At 38.5% G+C, this 24,658-nt stretch overlaps 1 protein-coding gene across 2 annotated transcripts in view; it reads left to right on the top strand.

The window, feature by feature from the left end:
* The window catches only part of dip2bb (disco-interacting protein 2 homolog Bb), a 60,045-nt gene that overhangs the window by 1,696 nt on the left and 33,691 nt on the right, over positions 1 to 24,658 (top strand). For both annotated transcript variants that reach the window (XM_028446523.1, XM_028446525.1), the window contains exons 2-7: positions 18,124 to 18,195; positions 18,360 to 18,506; positions 21,346 to 21,471; positions 21,552 to 21,878; positions 23,304 to 23,450; positions 24,085 to 24,204. In XM_028446523.1, coding sequence (XP_028302324.1) covers positions 18,124 to 18,195; positions 18,360 to 18,506; positions 21,346 to 21,471; positions 21,552 to 21,878; positions 23,304 to 23,450; positions 24,085 to 24,204 — 939 coding nt within the window. The remainder of the gene's footprint in view (positions 1 to 18,123; positions 18,196 to 18,359; positions 18,507 to 21,345; positions 21,472 to 21,551; positions 21,879 to 23,303; positions 23,451 to 24,084; positions 24,205 to 24,658) is intronic.

Genomic DNA, 24,658 nt, shown 5'->3' on the forward strand with positions numbered 1-24,658 from the left:
TTATTTAAAATAGGTTCCCAACATGACACGGAAATGCCTCACATGTCTTTTTTGGGACAATGTCACACACTTACACACTATGGTTTAACTTGATGAACAAATATGTACATTTTTGACAATTATCCCATTCAACAACTAGTGATCATTTTATCCTGTGACTGAAAAGTGTACTTTTAATGTGTTGTTGGGAGGGTTCAGATTATTATGACTGCATTCAAATCTGGAAAGGCTCTGGTGCAAAGACAGGTTTAGCTGTTTGTGTACAACTAGAGGTCTATCAGAGGGACTGAGTCATCTGACCGGATCTTCATTTAACACAGGTTTACATAGAGATTACATTTTTGTATCACAAGTACTCTAAGGAAGAGTGCTTGAAACCATGAGGTCTAGGGATTAAACCCACCATGGGCCACCTTTCTTATCCGTCTTTTTGGGGTGTCTAGAATACGTTGTTTTCGGACGTCCAGACGTTGTAAAAACTTTCATTCTGCACCCGCCAAAGACGTCTTTTCAACTTCAGGCCATCACGTCGTTTCAACGTTGTTTCAACGTCGGTCTGCTGAAAGGACAATGATTAATGATACAAAGCCACTAAAACCAAGCTGAATGATTTCTTCAGAGATGACAAAAGCTGCAAGTTTTTGTATGTTTGAACAACGCCGTCTTCATGTCAACAAAGCCACAAACACATTGTGTGAATGTGGTTTCAGATGTCCTCACTGGATTGTCAGTTAGGTAATATTACAGTAAGTAATGTGCTACTATAAACTTCTGTGCCTAAGTGTTCAATATTTCTTGAAGTACAATTTTGTTTTCTCGAGACTTCATAAGGCGTTTTTTTTCTTATTTTGGTTGTGTGTGGTTTTATATTGGAGTGTTTCTTTCTTAACAGTGACAGGGTCTGTTATGTTTTTGACTGTGATTTTTATTGAAGTGCAGTTTTCTAACAAAGACTTGGATCTATTTTATTTTTGATTGTTTTTTGTTTGTTTTATTTATTAAGGATGTTTAAAGGCCTTTGACATTCCAAGTACAAAGATAATAAAAAGTACTCATAAGAAATACATTTGAAAGGGTGCACTTGTCGTGCATTATTTTGATATATCATTGCATTAGTGATTAATTTGGTTTTAAACATTTTTTAAAAATATAATATAATTTATTGTCAGTAATTTGTGGGACAATATATCATCCAGCAATTTTTTTTTAATTTTATCGTCCTTCAGGCCTATTTGGAGCCTCCAATTTTTAGTTTCCAATTTCATTTTTTTTTTTTTTTTTTAATGATTACTGAATCATGGAATGTCAAAATTCATGTCAAAAAATGTAAGGAGTTCAATCTAGTAAATATTTGTATATTTTTTGAGTCGAAACGGTAAACTCCATTCACGTCAAATCTTGCGGGAACGAGCAGGCTGAATTAAAGAGCCCATCTGTTTATGTCTTTCAAACGCTTGCCACACATTTAACGGCCTGTTTAACGGTGAAGGTGAAGATGTGATATTCTCCTAAATTATGGGTGAGGGTAAATTCCTTTTCCTTTTCCAATTTCAGGAAGGTGATGCTTGAATTTGCGTCCATTTTCTACTTGTGTTTTAAACAAATCGTAGAATATGTTCTGTGTTGGTGGTACTAATTGAGCTGCCAAGTGTGTGCTGAGGTTAATAATAGACTCTAATCAGAGGGTGATAATTAGGCTGCATAATGTAAGATTGGATGTTCCCTCTACGTTCGACTCATTTAACGGATGAGCTGAAATTCAGCAATTCAGCGCTATATGATGCAGATCTGGATTCTTTGTGAAGAATCACGCATCATTCAAGTATTGAAGGCAGCAGTTGTAACACTGCTACATCAGCGGATTTGGATGAGGATACGAGACGAGGCCGGGGGACGGGGCGGCTAAAGACTAAATAAGTTGAGCGAGGCTAGCATCCATGTGCATGCTCCATAGCTGATTACCCTGAAGCAAAACATTTTATGTAAGGATAGGTGAGAATGTAGATATGTTAAAGGAGCATAGGGCAGGATTTGTGGAAAAATGAACATTCATTTGAAGTCTTTTAATGCAAGTGGTTGATGGAGCGCTCCAAACCAAGGAGAATGAGCCCACACACATTTCTCCCTATTGCCTTGAACAGACTGTGTGATACATTTTGTACGGCCCCAGAACAGCAGACAGTTCTGCAGACGTGATGTCAAATGACGCTGGTGTGCGTTCTCGACGGCTTGGCGAGGTGTCCCAATAGCCCAAAAATGAAAAAGAATGAGAAGAAGACGGCTTGGAGACTGCAAGAAGACAAGCACACTACTGTTTGGTTCCACAGATGTACGCAGAGGCATGTGCACAGGTCTTGCAGTAAACAGTCACATGAACGGCGAGTAATTTAATAACCGTGTCACAGTTGGACTGTGGATCAGCCGCATTTTCTCGTCCGAGTCCGATCCAACAGTGAAAACTAAGTTTTTTTCTTAAAGAAATGACATATGTACGGTCGTTTTAGTGGTAACAAGTGAAAGTGAAACAAAAACAGGGACGCGGTGCATGCAAGAGATCCATCGGATCTATTTACATAATCCATGTATCAAAGATGAAGATAATCTGTTATTGTGAAGAAAAAGAACATTTTCAACGATGTATTCTTTTATATTTGTCCTCCTCTGCTTCATTCTCCCTGCACTGTGAATCCTGCTATCACCGTTGTGGTTAAAGCTGCATACTCCAGGGCTATAATAGCTGTGGCTGCTGCAGCGGGAGAGCAAGAACGCTGTGTGCAAACGACCCTATGTGACCGAACACGACCACCAGTCCATTTAGCTTAACATGGGCCCTTAAACCTACTATTCAAAAATATGACCAAATTAATCTTGCTGGAATTATTACGAGGATCGGATATAGATAATATAATTAGTTTTATATATTCCAGAAATAAGTTGAAGCTCCTGAATATTTCTGTTGTGTGTATTTTGTGGAAAAAGCAACAAGTCAACTTCACTGCTTCTACTTATTTTTACTCGCTTTGTTTGTTAAAATGTCTTAACGGCAGAAAATAAGAAGCCATTACTCTTGGCTGTCCAGTCTTTTAAATGAGACTTGTGCAGCGTAAGAGGATATACCCCTTGTTTCTCTGCTGGGGACTAAACCTTAGAGGACATCAGCATTATTTGAAACTCTATCTCAGACGCGACTCTCGTGCTAATGAAAAGGTTTGGGTGTTGTCCAGATGCTCATGCGACTGGATCCCGAACTTTCGGTGTGATAAAGTGCATTTGCCGTCTGCTCGGTCATACAAAGTTGATGGGACGAGCCAAGTGGCAGCTGGACCTCCAATTAGTCTAAAGCTTTCGCATGGATATCCTTTACATGACCACAATCCCCTTCATTATTGTTCTAAAGATGGGACTCTCCCTAAAGCCACGGGAAAACGTGCAAAATTGGGCTTTTTTCTGTCTGTGTCTGTGCGTGTGTGTGTGTGTGTGTGTGTGTGTGTGTGTGTGTGTGGGGGGGGACAAAGCGAGCATCTCTGCCCACTTTAACCTCAGTTGCTCTGAGGATACAAAGAAACTCTTTGAGAGGCTGAAAGACTTGGTGATTGAACAGAACTGGAATGCAGAGCATTAGACTACAACTGTTTCAAGTGCTCATTCTGTGCGTGTGTGTGGTGATGAAAATGCTCCAATTTATCGTATATGTTGATATTTTTCACCTTTTCCTGTAGACGGCACATTTCTTTCTTTGAAAAAGTAATGGCTAAAGTTAACATCTCTGATAGGATCCGATTGATGATTTTAATGCTAATTGTAATGCACACTACACAAACTGACATATGCTGTGTATGGGGGATGTGCATGCATATGAGCATGTGTGTATGCAAAGACGTATATTTTGCTCTTCGATATTATTGTTTGAGATATTGTCAATTTAAAAAGCACACATTTTAAAAATATTGAATTGATTGTTTACTAGTTTGAGGTAATTTTGATTCCTAGATGATTTTTTTTTTAACAAAACAAACTAACAAACAAAACTTCTCACATCGCATCATTGTTTAATGTTAACTATATAATAAAAATCATTTTTTGTAATCATTTTTTGGATTTGTAATGCAGAGAAATGTATTATTATTAGCATTTAAGCTCTGATGATCATTCGCCATCTTTTTTAGTGTTACCTTCAACGTTTGCCAACTTGAACCAAATATAAATGACAAATGATGGTGAAGTAACTAGGGGTGTCCCGATCCGATATGAATATTGGATATCTGTCCGATATTAGCCTGAAATCAGATATCGGAATCAAATTTCCGGATTTTCCGATTTTTTTTTTTTTTTCTCTTCATTTTTTATTAATTTTAATTAATTAACCAATTGGTTAATATTAAATGGGTCAATTTTTCTCATACCGACTGTTACTGACTATTGTTCTCTGTTTGAGATCAAGCCTTTTCTAACATTCCACACTACAAAATAAGTAGTTATTTTGTATTAAAGAAAAGAGAGAAGAAAAAAAAAAGTATGTATGATTCATACTGATAACGGATCAATATCGGTATCAGCCGATATGCAAGGCTACAATATTGGCATGTATCGGGACATCCCTACCAACTGAGAAGCCGCTGTGTGTAATTTTAAACTAGTAAACAAAAAAAGGAAACAATGAATGTCTGTAAAACATGTTTTTATTGCAATTCTGAATATTGTCACTAGTTCATATTCACAGTTTTTCAATGCAATATTTTAACTGTACCCCATTCTACAGTTCCCCATTCATGCTGTTGTTTTGAGCATAGTGTGTGTGCGTGCATGCATCATGGAGCCATTGGGAATGGGTTCTACAGAGTTGATCTTTTTTTTTCTTCCTGCACCATAGCGTGATATTGTTTTGTACTGCCTGAGCAGTGCATGTGTGCACATCCGAGCATCTTTTCACAACGCCTAATGGTGGTGGAAAGTTTACATTTCTGCAGCTTTTTCAGCAGGGACGTAGAGTAAGGGAGTAAAACGAGAGATTATAGTCCTGCCTTCGTTTCTCAATCTAGGTCACAGAGCATCAGGGGGCAACTAGCCTGGTTCGTTAACCCTGTGAGTCACACGGGGCCAGGACTGCTGCTGGGACTGCGGCTTCACGCCCAACCACCCACCATGACACCGTCACTGTCTAATGTTTACATCAGTGCTACCCAAAGGATTTGCCTCAATTTCTCGAAATTACACCAAAGAAAACCTAATAAAATGTTTTATTTGGGGGTGTGTGGCGTTTAATGATTTTACTTATTAATTCATAATTGAAGTTATGGTATGGACAGTCAATAAATATATTTATTTTTGGTCTAGTATTAAAAAGACTAACAAGCACTGCCCTGTACTACTTAACAAATTGTCCAGAGTGGAATTTACATGCATGCCCCAACTTAATATTTGAATAAAGTTTAATAAATGGTGATTGGTGACCATTGCACAAATGCACAAATGTGCATTTGAAACTGCAAGGATTCCATCCCAACAATGCATTTTGCACCACGGAGCAATAAACAAACCCAAACATGTTTCAGTAGCTTTTCTGCAGTCATATTTGCTGACCAAATGTTTATACCCATAAGGTTAGTAAAGATACAGCATTGTCAGGGATTTTGTTGCATTGCAACTTAGAGCTGGGCGATATATCGAGATTCAAGATATATTGAGTAGTTTTCTATTTTAGGGATATAAGAAATTACAATATTGTCTATTTGGATATATATATATTTATATATATATATCATTTTATTGCTTATTTTGTATAAAAATACATGTTTTAGGAGTCTCTGCTTTTACTGCTTTTCAAAACAGCATAAAAAACTGAGAGCTTTATCTAAAAGAGCCACACTACAGAACTCACTCACACGTGCTGTCCTTTAAGGACACTGTGCAATTGTTTTCAGTCATGGTATTCAGCTTTAATTCAAAGTGTGCGACTCAATTCCAGAGTCCGAATGTGCGCAGCTCAAGATTGATGTTCTCACACTATACGGACCGACACGTCGGGGTCTTGTTTCCGAAAATGCAACGTGCAAATTAGAAGAAGATGAAGAACTCTGAAGTGGAGAGATACTCGTAAATATCAGCAAAAAGAGATTTAAAATAGAAAAAGCGGCGATGTGGGCGGTACGGTCCGTCAATTACGATTGCTGTCACGTTAGTTCAGTAGTTTGTTCTGTGCAAATTGTCTCTCAGGGGTGTTTCATATTACATACCAAATGAATAATCAATGAATTAAACATATCAAAGCAAAATGATATCAGGTAGTAGAACGGCGAGACGCAGTTCCTTCTTTTGTGTGAACTTCATCAACAGATCCATCCTCTGTAGACACCTGCATCGAGTGTAGACTAATAATCCAATCTAGCAAGAAGACAGAGTCTACATTTGCTTTAATGTGTGCGTGTGTGCAAACTTAGCAATGGACAGTAGGAGATTATTTAGGCTCCTTTTAAAAGCCCATTAATTCTCTATTACAAGCTGAAGCATCCTCTGATATGAAAGTTCATAGGAAAATACTGTTGTTTACTAGATGCACGCAAACCCTCAGACGCACAGTATTGCACAACTTACAAAAACAAACTGTCATATTGTTTTAAACACAAGTTAAATAATTTAGGTAATATGTGAGCGCAACTCGTTCCATGCTCAGAGTGGCTCTCAGATGGTTCTAGAACAGCACTTTACAGGAGATGATTAGCTTAAACACACTGTTTTAGATTAGCACTTTGAGGTTTAAAAAACGTAAAGTTTTTCCACAGAGAGTGTGACTGTGCTGCAGAGAGAGGAGGAGCAGGCGGTGGTTAGGTCACTGCTCTGTTCTCTGAATTATTCAAATGTGCCAAGTGCATAAAAGCAGCAGTCAGAAGGCCTAACATGCATGCATTAAGCCATTCAGTGCTGTGCAATGTCATTCTCCTTCACATCCATACCTGTGGAAACATTAAGCTCATCATCCACACGCTCTGTGGGGCAGATTCACTAAGATCTGAAATAAATGGTGGTAAACCAGATGCGTCCCTAAATCTTTTGGTGGCGCTGTTTCTCTACCTGCTGTGCGGAATTCACTAAGATTGCGGCGCAAATAGGTGCACGTGGAGACGTGGTTGAGGCCGCCCTATTTTAATGAACATTTTGCCCGTTCAACTTGGAGAGGTGGGTGCACAGAAGCATAAAATTACATTTGAAGAAGTTCAATTGGAGGCAGATGGAGTTCTCTAACCTGGCAAGAGCCAGATTGATGTGTAGCCCTCCCTCTAACTCCAGTTCTCCACATCAATCTGGGTCTGTGTCTGGCAAATTCTTTCAGAACCAGGGAGGGACATGAACAGAATGCTTGAAGCTGATTGGGTGGAGCGCCTGTCCACCATGATATGTTTTAGCCAATCACGCGGTGACAAATGAAGTCGTCGTCATTGGTATGCACTGCAGAGATGTTGCTACAACAACAACAACAAGGCTCCGCTGGTGAAAACTTTCTTTTGTGACAGTAATGCTGCGGTCATTATGTCGTTGAATGATTTTTGACATTTTTGCAACACGAGTATGTGAGTTAAGGGCACGTTAACCATCCTTCTGCATCGACATCTTTCTATTATGATTCGAAGCTATGCTAATAGCGGTAGCCCAGCTAGTTCCTCTCCCCGCAACTGCGCATGCGCCAGTTTTGCTTCGGCGCTTCTGCCTTCGTCACAACCGCATATCCCGCCTTAAACCACAACTCTGCCTCATGATTGGTTCGAATCGGTTCGGTTTCAAAAAGCAAAGGCGGGAACAGTAGAAGATGGATTCTGGTCTTTGTGAACACCATGAGAATCCATTTTGCAGGCAAGGTTAGGACTTAATCTGTCTGCTACACAAACATTCAATAATGTAGAAAACAAAATAAACAAATAAAAGTGTTGTTTAATAGATTTTAAAACCAAATGTAATTTTTTCCTCCTAATCTAATGTGGCTGCTGAAGATGATCTACTGAGAGTCATCCCGCGTAGCGCTTTGTCCGAACTTTGTTCCATTGCTGCGTAAATCACACAGCTGAATCTGGCCTAACGCTCCTTGCCACCAATGTGACATGAGAGTTTAACAGTCAAAACACAGCAGGACACAGCAGCTCTGGTGCTCCGTGCGCACCATCCTCTGCACCGCAGCGGACACACTCTCTGCCATTAGTGTCCTACTGTTTCTCTCCCTCACACACACCGTACTCTGCATTTTCTTTTAGTGGTGCTAATATGGACTATTGTTTTCTTTAAATTATTTTCTTACACTAGAAAGGTTAACTGGAGCCCTTTTTCAACATTCAGTTCAACGATTATCTCTGTGAGTTTCTCATTTTTTTTAAAATTTAAATGTATTTCTATAGCGCATTTCATACACAAAGCAACTCAATGTGCTTAGAGTTAGGGTTACATGATCAAAAAGTGCAACAGAAAACATGCAACAGCTTAAAATCTATAAGAACATTAAAGTCGAAAAAAAAAACACACACATTAAAAATCATAAACAGCATGTCACAAAAATAGACGCAACACTGTCAAGTGCAGAAATGTGCTTATTTAATATTTACAGACAGTTAGTTTTGCATGAAACATTGATCATAAAGTGCATAAAGTTATGTATTTCCCCCCTCAGTGTAACACTGCCCTCACTTTTTCTCTCTTTCACCCTAATAACATAAAGCTCACCTTGGCTCAGGGAGGGCTAGTTACAGTCAATATGATATAATGAACTTAATAAATAATTTTTGCAAGAAAATCATGCATATGTGTCATGAAAATATTGCACAAAACACTGCTACATAAAATATCATGGGTGAGAAAGAAAATAGATAAATTAATGAAGTGATTTTTAGTGCCAGCATATTTTTTATTTTCATATTGTGGATGGAAGGAGGATGATAATCTCAAGATCTCTTTTTTTTTATCCTACTCCTAATCTAATTTCTTTGAACTCTCCCTATATTTGGGGTTTTGGATCCTCTCAGGATCTAAGTCTCTTATTTAACAACCTTTTTTTGTCAATCAAAGGACAAAATGTGCATTTGGACAACTGCTGTAGTTTGATATTCTGTTATGCTCTGTCCTTCTTTGTGTAGTGTTTACTTCATGATAAGTGCTGTGATTGATTCAACATGATATGCAAATGCTGATTGGCTGAAATCTCTAAAATTTACATTTCCCATGTAATAAGAAGGATATTAACTACCTTGGCATTACAATTACACACTCTATACCAGGGGTCACAACGCGGTGCCCGCGGGCACCAGGTCGCCCGTAAGGACCAGATGAGTCGCCCGCTGGCCTGTTCTAAAAATAGCTCAAATAGCAGCACTTACCAGTGAGCTTTTATATATATAGATTTATTTATTTAGCTATTCTTGTTTAAATCACACTTACATGTAACTTAGAAATGACAACACATATATATAAACACTTAAAATGTAAAGCTTTTTTTGTGTTTAATACATACTTGCCAACCCTCCCGATTTTCCCGGGAAACTCCCGAATTTCAGTGTACCTCCCGAAAATCTCCCGGGGCCACCATTCTCCCGATTTTCTCCTGATTTCTGCCCGACATTGTCTGGGCGGACCATCCTTCACTGAGCGTCGTTTCCAGCCGGACAATAATAACGATTACACCGCATAAGAAGAGGTGTAATCGTTATTATTGTCCGGCCGGAAACGACGCTCAGTGAAGGATGGTCCGCCCGGACAATGTCAGTGAGGAAATCGGGAGAAAATCAAATCCAACCATGTGTAGGGAAGTGTTTCTGTTATGGTTATAGCCGTTGTTGTATAGGCTATGTTTAATTTTTTTTTTGTTGATTATTTTTATTTCAAGCATACATTGCATAGATTGATGGATAATTTATGCAATGTATGCCTTTTTTGTTTAATTTTATGTTATTTATTTTATTTATTCTACTACTACCACCATTTACCATTTGCACGGGTACTGTGGAATTTGTTCTTTACTTTATATGTGTTTTTCAAACAATAGAACACTGTGAAATTGAATTATTTAATTTTCTCTTTAAAAAGCAAACTCCCCCCCCGCTTTATTTATTTAAGTGTGTATCAAACTGGTAGCCCTTCGCATTAATCAGTACCCAAGAAGTAGCTCTTGGTTTCAAAAAGGTTGGTGACCCCTGCTCTATACGAACTATGCGTGAGAGGAATTTGACCTCATTGACAGCTGCAGTTAAATCAGATTTACAAAAATGGGACTATCTGCCATTATCTTTAGCAGGTAGGATACAAATAATTAAAATGAATGTACTACCGAGATATTTGTATGTTTTTCAATGCCTCCCGGTGTTTCTTCCGAAATCGTTTTTCACAGCCATAAATGGTATTATTTCATCATTCATCTGGGCTAATAAACGTTCAAGGGCAAATCGAACACTGCTCTGTATGGATAGATCAAATGGGGGGCTAGGGCTACCCAATCTTATTGGCTACTATTGGGCAGCCACTATGAACAAGATTATGGCATGGTTCACAAGCCCTCACCTCAAGTGGTGCCGAAGTGAGTCCATCTCATGTTCCTCATCTCTGTTGGCTTTGGCTTGCAGTATCTTGCCCCTCACGCTGTCAGATTTCACTTCTAATTCAGTTGTTGTTGGAACTCTTAAAATTTGGGCACAAATACGGCATCACCTTGGATGGCTCACTGTCCCTCTAGCATCTCCTATTTGCAATAATCATCTCTTTATTCCAGCGAAGACCGACTCACGATTTGCCACCTTAGAAAAGAAGGGATTATGTAATTTGGGAGACCTGTACATGGATGGTGTGTTTGCAAGTTTTAATCAATTAATCTCTACTCTTAACCTACATAAATCAGACTTCTTCCGGTACTTTCAACTGCGGAACTTTGCAAAAACGCACACTACATCATTCCCACAGACTCCAACACCCAGTGGAATAGACTTGATTCTTAAGGCTAAAACCTTAACAAAAGGCCATGTTTCATTCTTTTATAAATTACTCTCTCCTATGAGCGAATCTATTAATAAAATCAAGGTACACTGGGAGTCAGAACTACAACTTAATTTCTCTGAGGATTTCTGGGAGGGGGCCTTGAGGGCTGTTAACTCGTCGTCCAGTTGTGCTAGACTCTCTCTCATACAATTTAAGGTCCTGCATAGATTACATTATAGCAAGGAGAAACTTTCAACCCTCTATCCAGACACCGTTGACCAAAATTGCAATAGATGTTCTCAAACCCCATGCAATCTCACTCATATGTTTTGGTCATGTCCTAAACTGTCCACATTTTGGCAACTATTCTTTAAAACAATTTCAGATGTTTTGGACATTAATATACTTCCTACCCCACATATTGCCATTTTCGGCAAACCTCCAGACGACCTTCGTACTACGAATATTCAAAACAATGTCATAGCCTTTGCGTCCCTTATTGCTCGTAGAAGAATCCTCTTGTTTTGGAAGTCTTCCCAACCACCTTCAGTCAAAGTTTGGTTTCGCGACATTCTCTCTCTTCTTAAACTTGAAAAGATCAAGTTCTCACTTAGAGGCTCATCTAATAGATTCTACTCCCACTGGAGACCATTGCTCTCCTATTTGGATGGGCTCCCAGCTACGGAAGTCTGTTTGTAAGCACCCACTGTGGGCTCATGTGAGCACCACTTCTCTCTGTGTCGGTCCACTGGCGGCAGATGACCCCCCCACAACATATTCATTATAAAATATGCCAGCATGGTGGTTCCGCATCAACAACCAGGGAGTGGGCAGCCATTGATATTCATTCTGTACTGTTGTTGACAGCTATTCAGGCAGGTATGAGGATGCGCACCTGCATGGTCCATGTGTAGATGTGTAGCTGCACATGTGCACTTAAATATGTGTGGACATGTATATATGTGGGGGTGTATGTGCTGTGCAGAGGTAAGTGTATATATGTGTATGTACTTTTTCACATCTATTTTGTAGTCATATTTGCACGGTAATTATTTAAGAGGCTCAGGGGTTTGGGGTGAGGGGAGGGCGGGGCTTTCTTTGTTTTGTTTGGATCAAGTTTTTGTCACCAGAAATAAATAGTTGCTCCCTGGTAAAGATAGTAGCTTTAACAACAGGTAAAATGATAAACCATACACGCAGTACGGGGACACATTTACTCTGCCTCCGGGTCCTAGTGCCAGCCGTCCGGTGAAGCCTGTTCCGTTTACCGAGGTCCGTGTGTGTTTAATAAGTCTGTGTGTGTCCATGTGAAAGTCTGCATGTTTATGTCTCCGTTCATCCACTCTTTTCATGATATCTATGTCTTTTAAGGCTCTTATTAAATAGTGTCGGCTCTAGTCCGGGCCGCTGTCATCTTGGATTATGTCGTCACCAGCGCGTCATTGCCGCAAGAAAGCGGCTTTACCCAAGTTCAGTCTTTGCAAGAAAGAGGAATTATCTAATTTGGAATTAAAATCGGAATAAACCAGCCACTTAATTTGGATTGATGTTTAATTTGGAATAAATTAGCATTAGGAATTAAGTGTTTACAAGGTCAGGTTAAAGAGGAATTCACTTTTATTCTACTTTAAAGAGAAATTAAAGCTCCCATCTAAATGTGTCCAATGACATTTTTGACACAAATGAGTAACAAAGTTTTATTTTTCAGCGTTAATCATCTGTATCTGCTTATCCTGTATAAGGGTTCATTTTTGACCCCAGCAGAAGAACAAGAGGGATTGTTTTAAGAGAACATTATGTTTCCGCCCGAGGATACACGTCTTATTGGTTTTATTTCAAATTTCTAAAAGTTTTGATTATCGTTGTTCAATGCGTCATGTCAGGTGTGCCAGCCGCACCTTCCTCTTTCACCTTGTTAGTCGCAGACTCAGAGACACTGGAATCTTCAGGAAGTGGAGAAAGGCGTCCTGGCTGAGTCACAGTTTTAATTCATCTATCCCTCTGCACTCAGCTTTAGCAGCTCCTTTGATATTACTACTGCTCCTCCAGGGCATGCCTGTGTGTGTATGCATTGTGTGTGTGTCGTAATTCCATCCCAGCATAGTGTGGCAAGTGTGCAGAAGGAAACATGACCCATAGTATTACCTGGGATAGCCACACCCTGCTGAGCCAAACTGTTGAAAACTACCAGAGAAAAATGTGTGTGTGTGTCTCTCTCTGTGTGTGTGTGTGTGTGTGTGTGTGTGTGAGAGAGAGAAAGTTCCAGGCCTTTTTCTAAGCCTTTCTTTCTGCTTGTAATGCTTGTAAATCCAGTTTTATTGTCTGTGGGAAGGTTTATTTGTTGTATTTCTCTAAAGCAGTGGTTCCTAAACCACAAACTAACAGTACTATTGTACAATAAAATAATCTATTTTCTTGTAATTTATAAAAACAGGTTTATTTTTTGCAATACAGGCTATTTTATTAAAAAATTGGAGACAATAATTAACTACATTTTACAAAGGAGACCGTATTTACTTAATATTGAAGAAGTAGTCCCATAAAAGTTTAGAATTAAGCCGAGAACCAGTGTTCAAGACAGTTAGGGGTTTAGGGGAGCCCGCTGTTCCACAAATGAAAAAGCGTATGCAAATATGGAGAGGGTAGTTATGGTTTGACAAAAATGCAAAGGTGGTACACGGTACAAAAAAGATTAGGAACCACTGCTCTAAGGTGTCATAATACATTTTAAAGGAATGCTTCCCTTTTTAAAAAAAGCAAACAAAATAACATATTCCAGCTATAGCAGCTAATTAACATATTAAAACATTTATAAACCATAGCAAACAATATTTTTTTAAAATCCAAAATAAGTTAGTATAACTTTCCAAAGCTTTTAGCCTGTGTTTGCACGTGTACATGGTGGAAGAGCGAGCTTAGAGAAGTTGATCTGATGACGCGCATGCTGTTGAAGACACGTTATTGCTCTTGTACAGACTTGCACTCCTAATTGTTGGCGTGGTTTTTGATTTCTGTTTGTTCACTACGTTGCACATTAGCAAAACAAAGCATTGAATACAACAAGCATGTGTTTTCATTTTTTTTTGTATTTTTACAGTAATCATCAGTGCTTTGTGTAACTGTCCAAGTTTACTCACTTAGCCTATGGTTTGTGCCATTTATTCACCATTGTGATCTGTTCCTTTAATAAGTAAAGTAATCTTATACTCTTCTTTGGCAGGTTGGACAGTAAGTTGGACTACTGTGCTGCAATTTAGTATAATAAGGCACAAGAATCTTAAACTTAATCCTGTAATGCACGTGAAGTTCGTGCAAAGATGTGAGAATAGGTTTGATGTGTCATCTATGAGGTGATTCAGTCAGAAGAGGAGCTGCAGCATTGTGAAACAACTGCAGACAATTCTAGTGTTGTGTAGAACACGTCCATGCTGATGTAATACAGCATATAGTACATATATAATACAATAGTAGGACTCCATGTCAGCTGCCATGAAAGAGCACTGTGGCCATTGGCACCTTGTGATGGTAGCACCTTTGGATCTATGTCTTGCACTTTTCTGGCAGCATTTTTTCCTCCTGGGAATTACTAGAATGTGAGAATCACTGTCGTCACAAGCATTATGTCTCTATGGCTCCAACTGCTAACTATTTACAGCCGATTCATCCTAGTTACAGCTGTATTAGAAAAGCACTGTAAAGTAGGACTGCACGATTTTGACAAAAAAAAACCTAATTCAAAACCCAAAAGGTTTTGTAGGAACAGGAGCTGGTCAACATGCCCAGTAGTTAGGCTGCTCCGCTGAGAAGTGACAATATCTCCAGCAGTAGAAAATACACATCCACAAAAATGTGGGAAAATACAGTAACAAAAATCCTAATTATAGAAAAAATATAGGATTTTTTTCTTTTCTAATCGATTTTTAAAAAAAATATAAAATCGATTTAAAATCGGCACCCAAAAAATTGCGATGTATTGTGAAATCTATTTTTTTTCTTCACACCCCTACTTGTCATGACATTGTGCTGGAAAACCCTGCTGTAAAGTTTTCTAATCGTGATGTGGCTGTATAGAGAGTCCGATGTCTGTCAGCTGGAAATGTGTGGAAAAATATCAGGATTTGTGTTGAATCGGCCCCGTTGATAGTTTCCTCAAGAGTTTATTGCAAATTAATATCTGATTTATTATTAAACATCCAGATTTTGTGTATTATGTCCAGTTGGAGCGTGCAAGTCTTTGATTCAGTGAAGTTTTTTACTCACGTCAATATAGCAAACAAGACAAAAAAACTCTGAAACCAAATGGTGCTTCAACTCATAGTTTACAATTTAAGATCCTACAACAAGACGTAATATTAGTAGGATTAAGAAATACTCTAGAATGCATAAAACATCAGCAATCAGCATGTCTTGTAAAGAGGTAGAATCTATGTTTATTAGTATTATAAAGGCTTTTCTTACTCGCGTACACAGATTATCAACAACGATAAGATATATTTTTCTTGCCCATATTGTGATATTCTACACCTCACTGACTATCCTTCTACAGATGTTTAACCATTCAGCTTCAGCTGTTAAAGTCAGACGATTAAAAAAAACAGATGCATCACAAATCATCCAGATGGAAGAGTGATCACATCGAGATTCATTTAATGCCAGGGCAAGCCCCTCCCCCACTCCGGACTCCATCCGTGGTACTGTTTTTTTATCTGCAGGGAAACTGCCTGTTGACATGAGCTAAAAATAATGTGAGCGAGTGTAGCCAAATGTAACGCTCATGCATTACTTATGGAAGTGTTTGCTTTTCTTCCATTTTCCTCAGTAAAATGAGCCCCAGTCGCTGATACTGTGTTGGAGTGGTGCTCTCAGGCAATGGCCTCCACATAAGAGCTCTGGGGGCCTTTGAGGGGAGCATGAACGCTTTTCATCCTGCTCTTATTCTCTGAGGCGCTGCTGTGTTGTCCTTTGTGTTAAAAGATTGCGACAGTTGTCAAGATGTTTTGATGAAAAGTAGGATGATGAGTAAGTGTTCAGGTGTAGAAATTGGGTCAATGTTGTGATTGTTTTACAATCTGCAATTTGAAAAGGATGTTGTTTCTAAAGATTAGGATTTTACCTGAAAGCTCGCCGATAAGTATTTAACCATGTTGAGTCGCCACTGAATACATATTTATGTCCCCTCACCTCATATGAACTACACTCTAAATCAGCTGAGTAATATACAGTACGGGCTGTCCATTCAAAATTTTTGCTGAAATCACTTTTGTCTGAAATTGTCTTTTCTTCTGTTGGTTTTTTGGATGTATTTGGGTAAATATATATATTTTTTAATTTTAAAAAAAGTCCAACTTTTGCAGCCCCTGCAATATTGCTTATTAAATAGTTGTACAGTACATTACTAGATGTTAGGGCTGCACGATTATGGCCGAAATGATAATCACGATTATTTTTGATCAGTATTGTAATCACAATTCTAATCACAATTATTTATCATGTTTCAAAGGGAAAAAAATGTTTTTTATTACTAATAATAATAATAAGACATTTCATTTGTAATGCACCAAACTCAAAGTTTGGTATCAAACTTTGAGTTTGATACCAAACTCAAAGTGCGACAGGATTAAAAAAAAATAAATAAATAAAATAAATAAATAAAACACAACATATATTAAAAGACAGGACTAAAAGAGGCATTACACTACTTTTAAGCAAACAATATGTCCAGTTTACAGTGCAAAATGGAGCTTTAAATAACAAATATACAAAAAAATATGTATTTTAAAAAATGAACCCAAGAATTTAAAATGTATCAAAGTCTAATGAGATAAATACACTCTTACAGACTGCAGAGCCCATATTTTGAGTGTAAATATTGCGGACGATCAGATCTATTTCATCATTGCGACCAAAATCGTGATCACGATTAAAATGTTATTAATTGTGCAGCCCTACTAGATGTACATTCATAAATTACCTTAGGAAGCTAAGCTCTCGTGGATTTTTTTTGTACATTTTCAAAGCCTCCAATTTTCAATTAAAAAATTCCCACAACCCAGTGTCATAGTATACCTATTTCCGTTCATTCCAGTGGACCAAAAGCACGTCCTGAAATGACACGAGAAAATGGCGCGCAAAATTGTGTTTTTTGCTACACCTGCGAGACATCAGGCCACCTGTTTCACAGAGTAAAGTATTGTGGAAATACTTGATATTAGGGATAGACCGATATGGATTTTTTAGGACCGATGTCAAAACCGATTTTTTTTCCCCCCATCATCCTTTGCCGATGACATATACAGACAGCCGATATTTGCAGCCGATATTACTTTTGCTCCCTCAATTCACATCATAAAAATTACACAATGATAACAATAATACGAGTCTCAATTATTGAAAAAGGAACATTTATTGAAATTAACAAATGTGAGGTAGAACGACAAGTAAAAACTATTTAACAAATATTAAAAACAGGTGATGTAGAACAAGAACAAGTAAAAACTATTTCTGCTCTCTGTAAATAATACGGAGCGGTGAATGCAGCAGCCTGCCTCGGCCGATGCCGATACATGTAACAAACGCAAAAATCATCCGATAATATTGGGGGCAGATGTAACGGTTTATCACTACTTGATATTGTCCCAAAACATTGAGGGTTTAATCCAGATCATATAGCTATTTTCTTTTGAGGAGGTACCGTCTGTCAAACACACATTTGAGGGTATAATCCTTGTAATTTTTTAATTTTCTTTGATAAAAATCATAATAACAATATTGCCATTTCTGTTTCAGGAAAGGAAATCTTTAATAAATTCTGTTTTTAGCAATCACTGAGAACCAGAGGCCCTACCTTTTCCAAGGTGGTGCTAGAGCTCAGGGACATATTTGATCCCCTGTGACTTTGTTCATATGGCAACACTGGGTTAGATCATCAGGCTGTTTAATTACTTGTTTTTTTCTTTCTGACTTCTGTTCTTCTGTCTTTTCTCTATGCCCACTCGTGTGTTTAAGCAGATGAAAACAACTGTTCAGACAGTAGGGTTGATTAAAAGGCCAAGCATTGTTGTTGGTACTGTCATTAAAGTAAAAATAATAATTAGGATTGAGGCTTGCAACACTCTGTTGGTCATATTTTCTTCCTTCTTAAACTACAACGTATTTTATTTTTTTGTTTGTTTTTTTTTACAGGTGACATCACACAAAAGGGCTATGAGAAGAAAAGAACCAAAGTCCTGGCCCCCTACATTATCCAGTTTTCCGGTAAGGCTTAATCTCCTCTTTAAACTGTGTCTTGAATGAGTAAAATAATTTTTTTCAATCTAATATTACCGTATTTTTAAGGTATATCATGAAATTCAATGTTCAAATGTACTTTGTGAATGTAACCCTATGATATTTCTTTGTGTTCGTTACACGTTCCATAGTACCGCCTCCTAAAAATGACGTACAACCTCAAGTACCCAGCTCCTCCAGCCATGCTCCGCCTCCCTCCAATTCATCGCGGTATCGTGAGCGACGCTCCCGTAGAACTCACCGTGGTGGGGGAACTCGGGATGACCGTTACAGATCAGGTCAGCAACATCATCGATACGCACAAAAGCCTGTCCTCCAAAACGTTGTTACACACATCTGATGCTTCACTGTCTCTGAGGAAACAGGAGCAGGTTTTTAGCCTGCATCAGCATCACCTGTTTCAAAGGGACCAATTAGAAGAGCCTACTGGTAGATTTGAGTCTGCACTGAAAACACAGAAGTCCACACACACACACACACACACAGAGATGAGAGCTTATTTCATCTCCCCCCTACACATGTCCAATGTGTAGGGAGTCGTCATAATGGAAGAGGATGATTCACCCTCAGCAGTCTGTTCAGCAGAATGCCTGTTATGTAATTATGGTCCCTACTGCCGTGTATGATTCATTTAAAATTGTTGATGTTGAGCAGAAATGACGCACTCCTCTGTTAATAGTTCAGCTTTTTCACGCAGTGGTCATTCGTTTCTCATGTTTAGTGATGGAGCTTGAAAAAGCAGCCTTTACGTAACGCTGAAGTGAGTTATCACACGGCATCTGTTTGTGCGTGCTGTCGTTGGCATACGTGTGGGCCAATGGTTTTCTGTTTCTGGGGAGAATAGACTCACTCCACACACTACTTCCTTTAAGTAGAGGATGGATGGAAGGAAGAAAGGATGGCCAACAAAGTTTCTGCAATGATCAAACAATAGTAGTTCATGAACAATGTAAATTGTAAAAAAAAAATACAACCACAAATGTAAATATAGCATTTTATGTGACAGACCACACATGCTCAAGTTGGGTCCGAGAGAGCACCTGTTCTGCATGTTTTCGATGACTCCCTGCCCCCTCCAACACTTTTTGACAAAAAACTAAATGACCCACTTTCCACTTCATGCATTGTACAGGTGTTTGTTAACCTGTGAAGTTAAAAGATTGCTATTTGAAATAGAGGTGTCCCGATCTGATGTTGATATCGGATATCGGTCCGATATCTGCCAGAAAACAAATATCGGATTTTATCGGACTGCATCTAAAATCACTGTTAGAAACTTTCCGATAAAATGTTCCGCTCCACAACATCTACTGTATCTATAGGTGACTGTGGTTCACACTCCAACAAAGTAACCTACTATTGCTCACTACTGTTCTCTGTTTGAGTAACATCACTTGATCAAGCCTTTTTTAACATTACACATGACAAAATAAGTGATTCGTGCTGATATCGTATCATAATCAGTATCGGCCGATACTGATATTGGAAGCTGTCCTCCTCGCTGGCATCAGGCCTCTGCTCGGCCACTATCACCACCCGCTCATCGTAGAATACGGTGACTGAGAACACAGCGATTCTGGTGCACACAAGCACAGAGACGCAAACAATGACCAAAGTTAATATTTAATTAATTATAGAGGTGTCCCGATCCGATATCGATATCGGTCTGATATTAGCCTGAAAACAAATATTGGAATTTGGATTCAAATTTCTGGATTTTCCTTTTTTTTCTTTATTGTATTTATTTATTTTTTTATTCAATTGTAGAATACTGTAAATATTATGTTGAAGGTTAAAAATTAAGTAACCAATTGGTTAATAATAAATGGGTCAGTTTTTCTCTTACCTACTGTTGCTGACTATTGTTCTCTGTTTGAGTAGCATCACTTGATCAAGTCTTTTCTAACATTCCACACTACAAAATAAGTAATTATTATTATTTTTATTAAAGAAAAAAGAGAGAGAGAGAGAAAAAAAAAAATATATATATGTGTAAATGTATGATTCATGATGATATCGGATCAATATCGTTATCGGCCGATACGCAAGGCTGCAATATCGGTATCATATCGGAAGTGAAAAAGTTGTATCGGAACATCCCTTATTAGAAAAAAGCTTTTTAGTTTCTGATTGGTCCACTTTGAATTACTTCAGGTCACTGCAGACTCCTCATTACAAGATTACATATTCATCTATCATTTATCACGTACAAATTGAGCAGTTCAGGTGAAGAGACTAGATCAATATCACACAGTAATGATCCAGGTTGGATTTGAACCGGTGACCTCCTAATTACAAGCCTGCATCCTTAACCGCACCCTAGTTTACAAAGTATTAATCATTTTCTTTTAATAGGCAAAATAAAGCTGTCTCTTTAAAGGACACATTACACCTCAAAGCCAAGAACACAACCTAAATAATGCAGAATGTTTTAAGTATTACATCCATCTTAATGTTATATTTAGCATTTTGATGTTGCTTTTCCCACATTTCCGGACCATATATGGGTTGCGATGCACCAGAAGCATCAATAATAAATAAGAGTTAGGGACAAAGTGAGTATCGTAGTGAAAGATAATTCTATTATTTCAAAATGTTTCAATGTTTGTAGGTTGGCCCTGACACTCTGCTTTGGTTTAAACATTCACACATTGTGCATATGATCTGAAAGCTAGACTGCACTGTGATATATGGCTAAATTATGGTTGTACCAGACTCCGCTGGGTACGAAGAAGGAGGCGCAGCAAAAATATAACTTGACTTTTGAACAGACATATGTAGACATACGCAGATAGAGAGCAGAGAGACATACGTTTCTACCTGCGGCCATCTGTGTGTATTCCTATTATGACTGTAACTGGAATAAACCTCATTGAAATTATATTTCTGTTTTTTTATCTGTCCAATTAAAAGATCCGGGGAAGGAGGTCGAGAAAAACCGTACAGTAGGATGTTTTTCATAGAACGAAATGGCGTTCAATAAGATCAAAAAGAATCAAATTACATTCACGTGCATGTTTTGATTGCAATAAATAATTTTCATCATTACAGTGCATTAGCTAGAATTATATATAACTTTATAATTTGATGATAAGTAAGTATTTCTTGTGTCTACAGACATACACACGGAGGCGGTACAGGCCGCCCTGGCTAAACATAAAGAGGAGAAGATGGCGCTTCCAATGCCGACCAAACGGCGGTCAACTTATGTACAGTCCCCCATCAATACACGCACGCCCCCAGGTAGGACCTGAAGAAGATACAGTAAGTTACGTTGATGAATTTGTTCTGGATGTTCTCATGCCTCGTCGTCTCTTGCTCAGACTCGTCATCAGGCTCTGAGGATGAGATGTCTGCACGCAGGCGGTCGTCGCTGGTCGGTCCGCCACCACCCACGCTGCAGAGCTCGGACTCGTGGATGAACTGCACCGCTCAGGGCTCCTCCACCTCCTCCTCCGCCTCGTCCACCCTGTCCCACGGTGACGGGAAGTCATCTCAGCCGCAGGCACAGTACAAGCCGCAGTACCAGCCGTTGTATCAACCTCACCATCAACATCAGCAGCAACCTCAGCAACAGATTCAGGCCCAGCCTCAGCAGAGCCGCCCTGCTGCTGTGACTGTGACTGACGGGATGCCTCAGAGACGTATAGGTGAGGAGCCGGGCGTTAAATACACCTCGTAAGATTTGTAACGTCGTCACCGTTTTTCCTCTCAGTGCTCCTGCGATTGAAAAGCATGTCGATTAGGTTCATTGGAGCTGCTGAAATTAAAGGATTTATTTTCTTTATTTTTTTTCCATAAATATTTCTATTATGGGCTTTTTCAAAGTGGTACAATTTTTTTATTATACTCATACTTACAAAGTCATTCAGTATCACTTGTTTTATACAAATATAGAAAGCAAATATTAAAAGAAAAAATGAATAACAAAATTAAAATAACCCAAAAATAACTCCCCCACAAAAAAAAACAAAAAACAAATGACGCACAGGGTCTTTCAAGAACATACAGTAGCTGCTCTTAGAATTTAGGAGGTGGACATATATTGTACATACAGTAACTGCAAGAGATTTAAAAGAAGTGTTCCATCCGAGTTTTTCATAAAGTCAATAAAGAGCCCCCAAATTTTTTCAAATATATATTGCTTTGACTTATGGATGTACAGTATGTTATCGTTTCCAAAGCTAAGCTAGACAACATTTGTTTGAACCAACTAGTACAGTGCACGTATGTATTTATATAGTGGGAGCTTAAGTACAATTATAAAGGGGTATATTTGCGGGTGCAACATGTGTGTGATTTCCCTGGTTTGATTCTATGGGACATTTTTGTTTTTTTCGTTCGGTGTATTTTGCTGTAATGTATGTTTTTTGGAGCCTTTTTGTATATTTTTGTGCATTTCTGTTGTCGTTTTGTGTACTTTTTGTATAAATATTGATTCGTTTTTTGTGTTATTTTACTCATTTAGTATATTTTTATTATGAATACCTTATGTGTGGTGAGGACGTGTGTGTGCGTGCGTGCTCCCGTGAAATGTTTGAGACGCTGATGACCATTTGTAGCGCCAATCAGAAAAGAAACAAACCTGCGCAAAACAAAATGTAAAGCTCCAACCTACATGAATGAGTAAGTAAATTAAAGTATTATCTACAATTCGGCTGTCTTTTTTTTTTTTTTTTTTTTAAACAAAAATCATTGATCTTAGTAAACTTAATAAATAGTTATGATCTTACTAAATAAGGGCTTTTGTGTACCAAAACCAACTGTTGGTTGTATAAAAAGTGATGATAAAGCTTAGTTATTGTAGAGCCTTTAAAAAAATAAATAAATGTGTTTAATTTTTAGATAAAAACACCTATCTGAATTTCTGCATGGTACTGGAAATTCAGTAAATGTTATCCTACTTTTTCACATTTCTGGCTTGAAATACACACACTTTAAAGTTTACAATTATGCACTTTTTTAAATATTGTTATGTTTCCTTTTTAATATGATTGTGCAGCCTTAAGCTGCTGTTAAGCCCTTTTAAATTGCCCCTTGGAGAAAATTAAAGTGATTTGAATTTAATTCTACAGCTCACACCGAGAACAGCGGCCCACCTCCAGATGTGACAGCTGTGGCCCCTCGGATCAGAGCCCCCCGAGTGGACCTGCCCTCCAACACCATCGTACCTGGGATGAGTCGAGTACAGAGTCGATCGAGTATGATGGAGACAGCGGATGGTAAAGATTACTATACACTCCACTTTCTCATCAATACGAATTCCCAGATGATCGCGAGTGATTTATTTTTTTTAAAAGCAGCGTTCACTTATATAATATATAATATATAATGCCTCATTAATCAGACTTCACTACTGTCTCTTCTTCTTGATCTTTTCCACCCTGTAACATGTTATTTGACTGCCTGACAGCGAGAGGTAATATCCAGAGTAAGGAAGCTCTTTTATACATAAAGTTCTACTATTCTGTGTTTGCTGGTGCACCCCCACTCTCCCCACTGTCTCTAAGGGATGTTTTTATAAAAAATAAACAAATAAAGAAAGAAATAAAATCACACACACAAAAAAAGTCCTCATGTGTGACCCCAAACCTACCAACCTTCCTCCCAGTTCGCATCCCTATGTGCCCACGACCACTCCCTGTGCTGCTGCTCTTTATTTCCTGAACGTACTTCAATCAGGTCAAGATAAATGATGACTACTGTATGTTTATGCTGGAATGTGTTATGGGATAGAGAGCAGCACACAATGAAACCTTTGGTAAGACTTTTTATCCACTGGTCTATAGCCCGCAGTGTTTGTGATGGTGTTTTCCCCTCTGCTGCTGCTCCTCTGCACCTTCACCGTTCTTGTAGGAGTTCCTGTGAACAGCAGAGTGTCGACAAAGATCCAGCAGCTGCTCAACACCCTGAAGAGGCCAAAGAGACCCCCACTGAGCGAGTTCTTCACCGATGACTCTGAGGAGATTGTTGAAGGTACTTTTGGGTTCGTGGGAAGGGCACACAGAAATTTCTGCAGGTGTAATCTGGCAAAATTGGTGAAATATTTATCAAGAATTGTCAGATTTATTATTGACCCCCGCCACAAAGTGGAAGGGGGATATAGGTTTGAGCTCCGTCTGTCCGTCCGTCCGTCCAAGTTAAAGGGGACAGCTTTTCTTAGAAACTGTTTAAGATAGGATAACCAAATTCTGTGTGTGGCTTCAGGGTATCAATACCTTGATGGAGTTCGAAAATTAGAAGCGTGCAATTGTGTTTTCCGGAGTTATTGCCCCTTGTTCTGTTTTTTTGACGTTTTCAAGGTATCTTCAAAGGGGACAGCTTTTCTTAGAAAGCGTTTAAGATAGGATAACCAAATTTGGTGTGTGCCTTTCAAACTCCATACCTTGATGGAGTTCGAAAATGAGAAGTGCACAATAAATTTTTCCGT

This window comes from Gouania willdenowi, chromosome 5 (assembly GCF_900634775.1).
Source record: "Gouania willdenowi chromosome 5, fGouWil2.1, whole genome shotgun sequence".
Lineage (NCBI taxonomy): Eukaryota > Metazoa > Chordata > Actinopteri > Blenniiformes > Gobiesocidae > Gouania > Gouania willdenowi.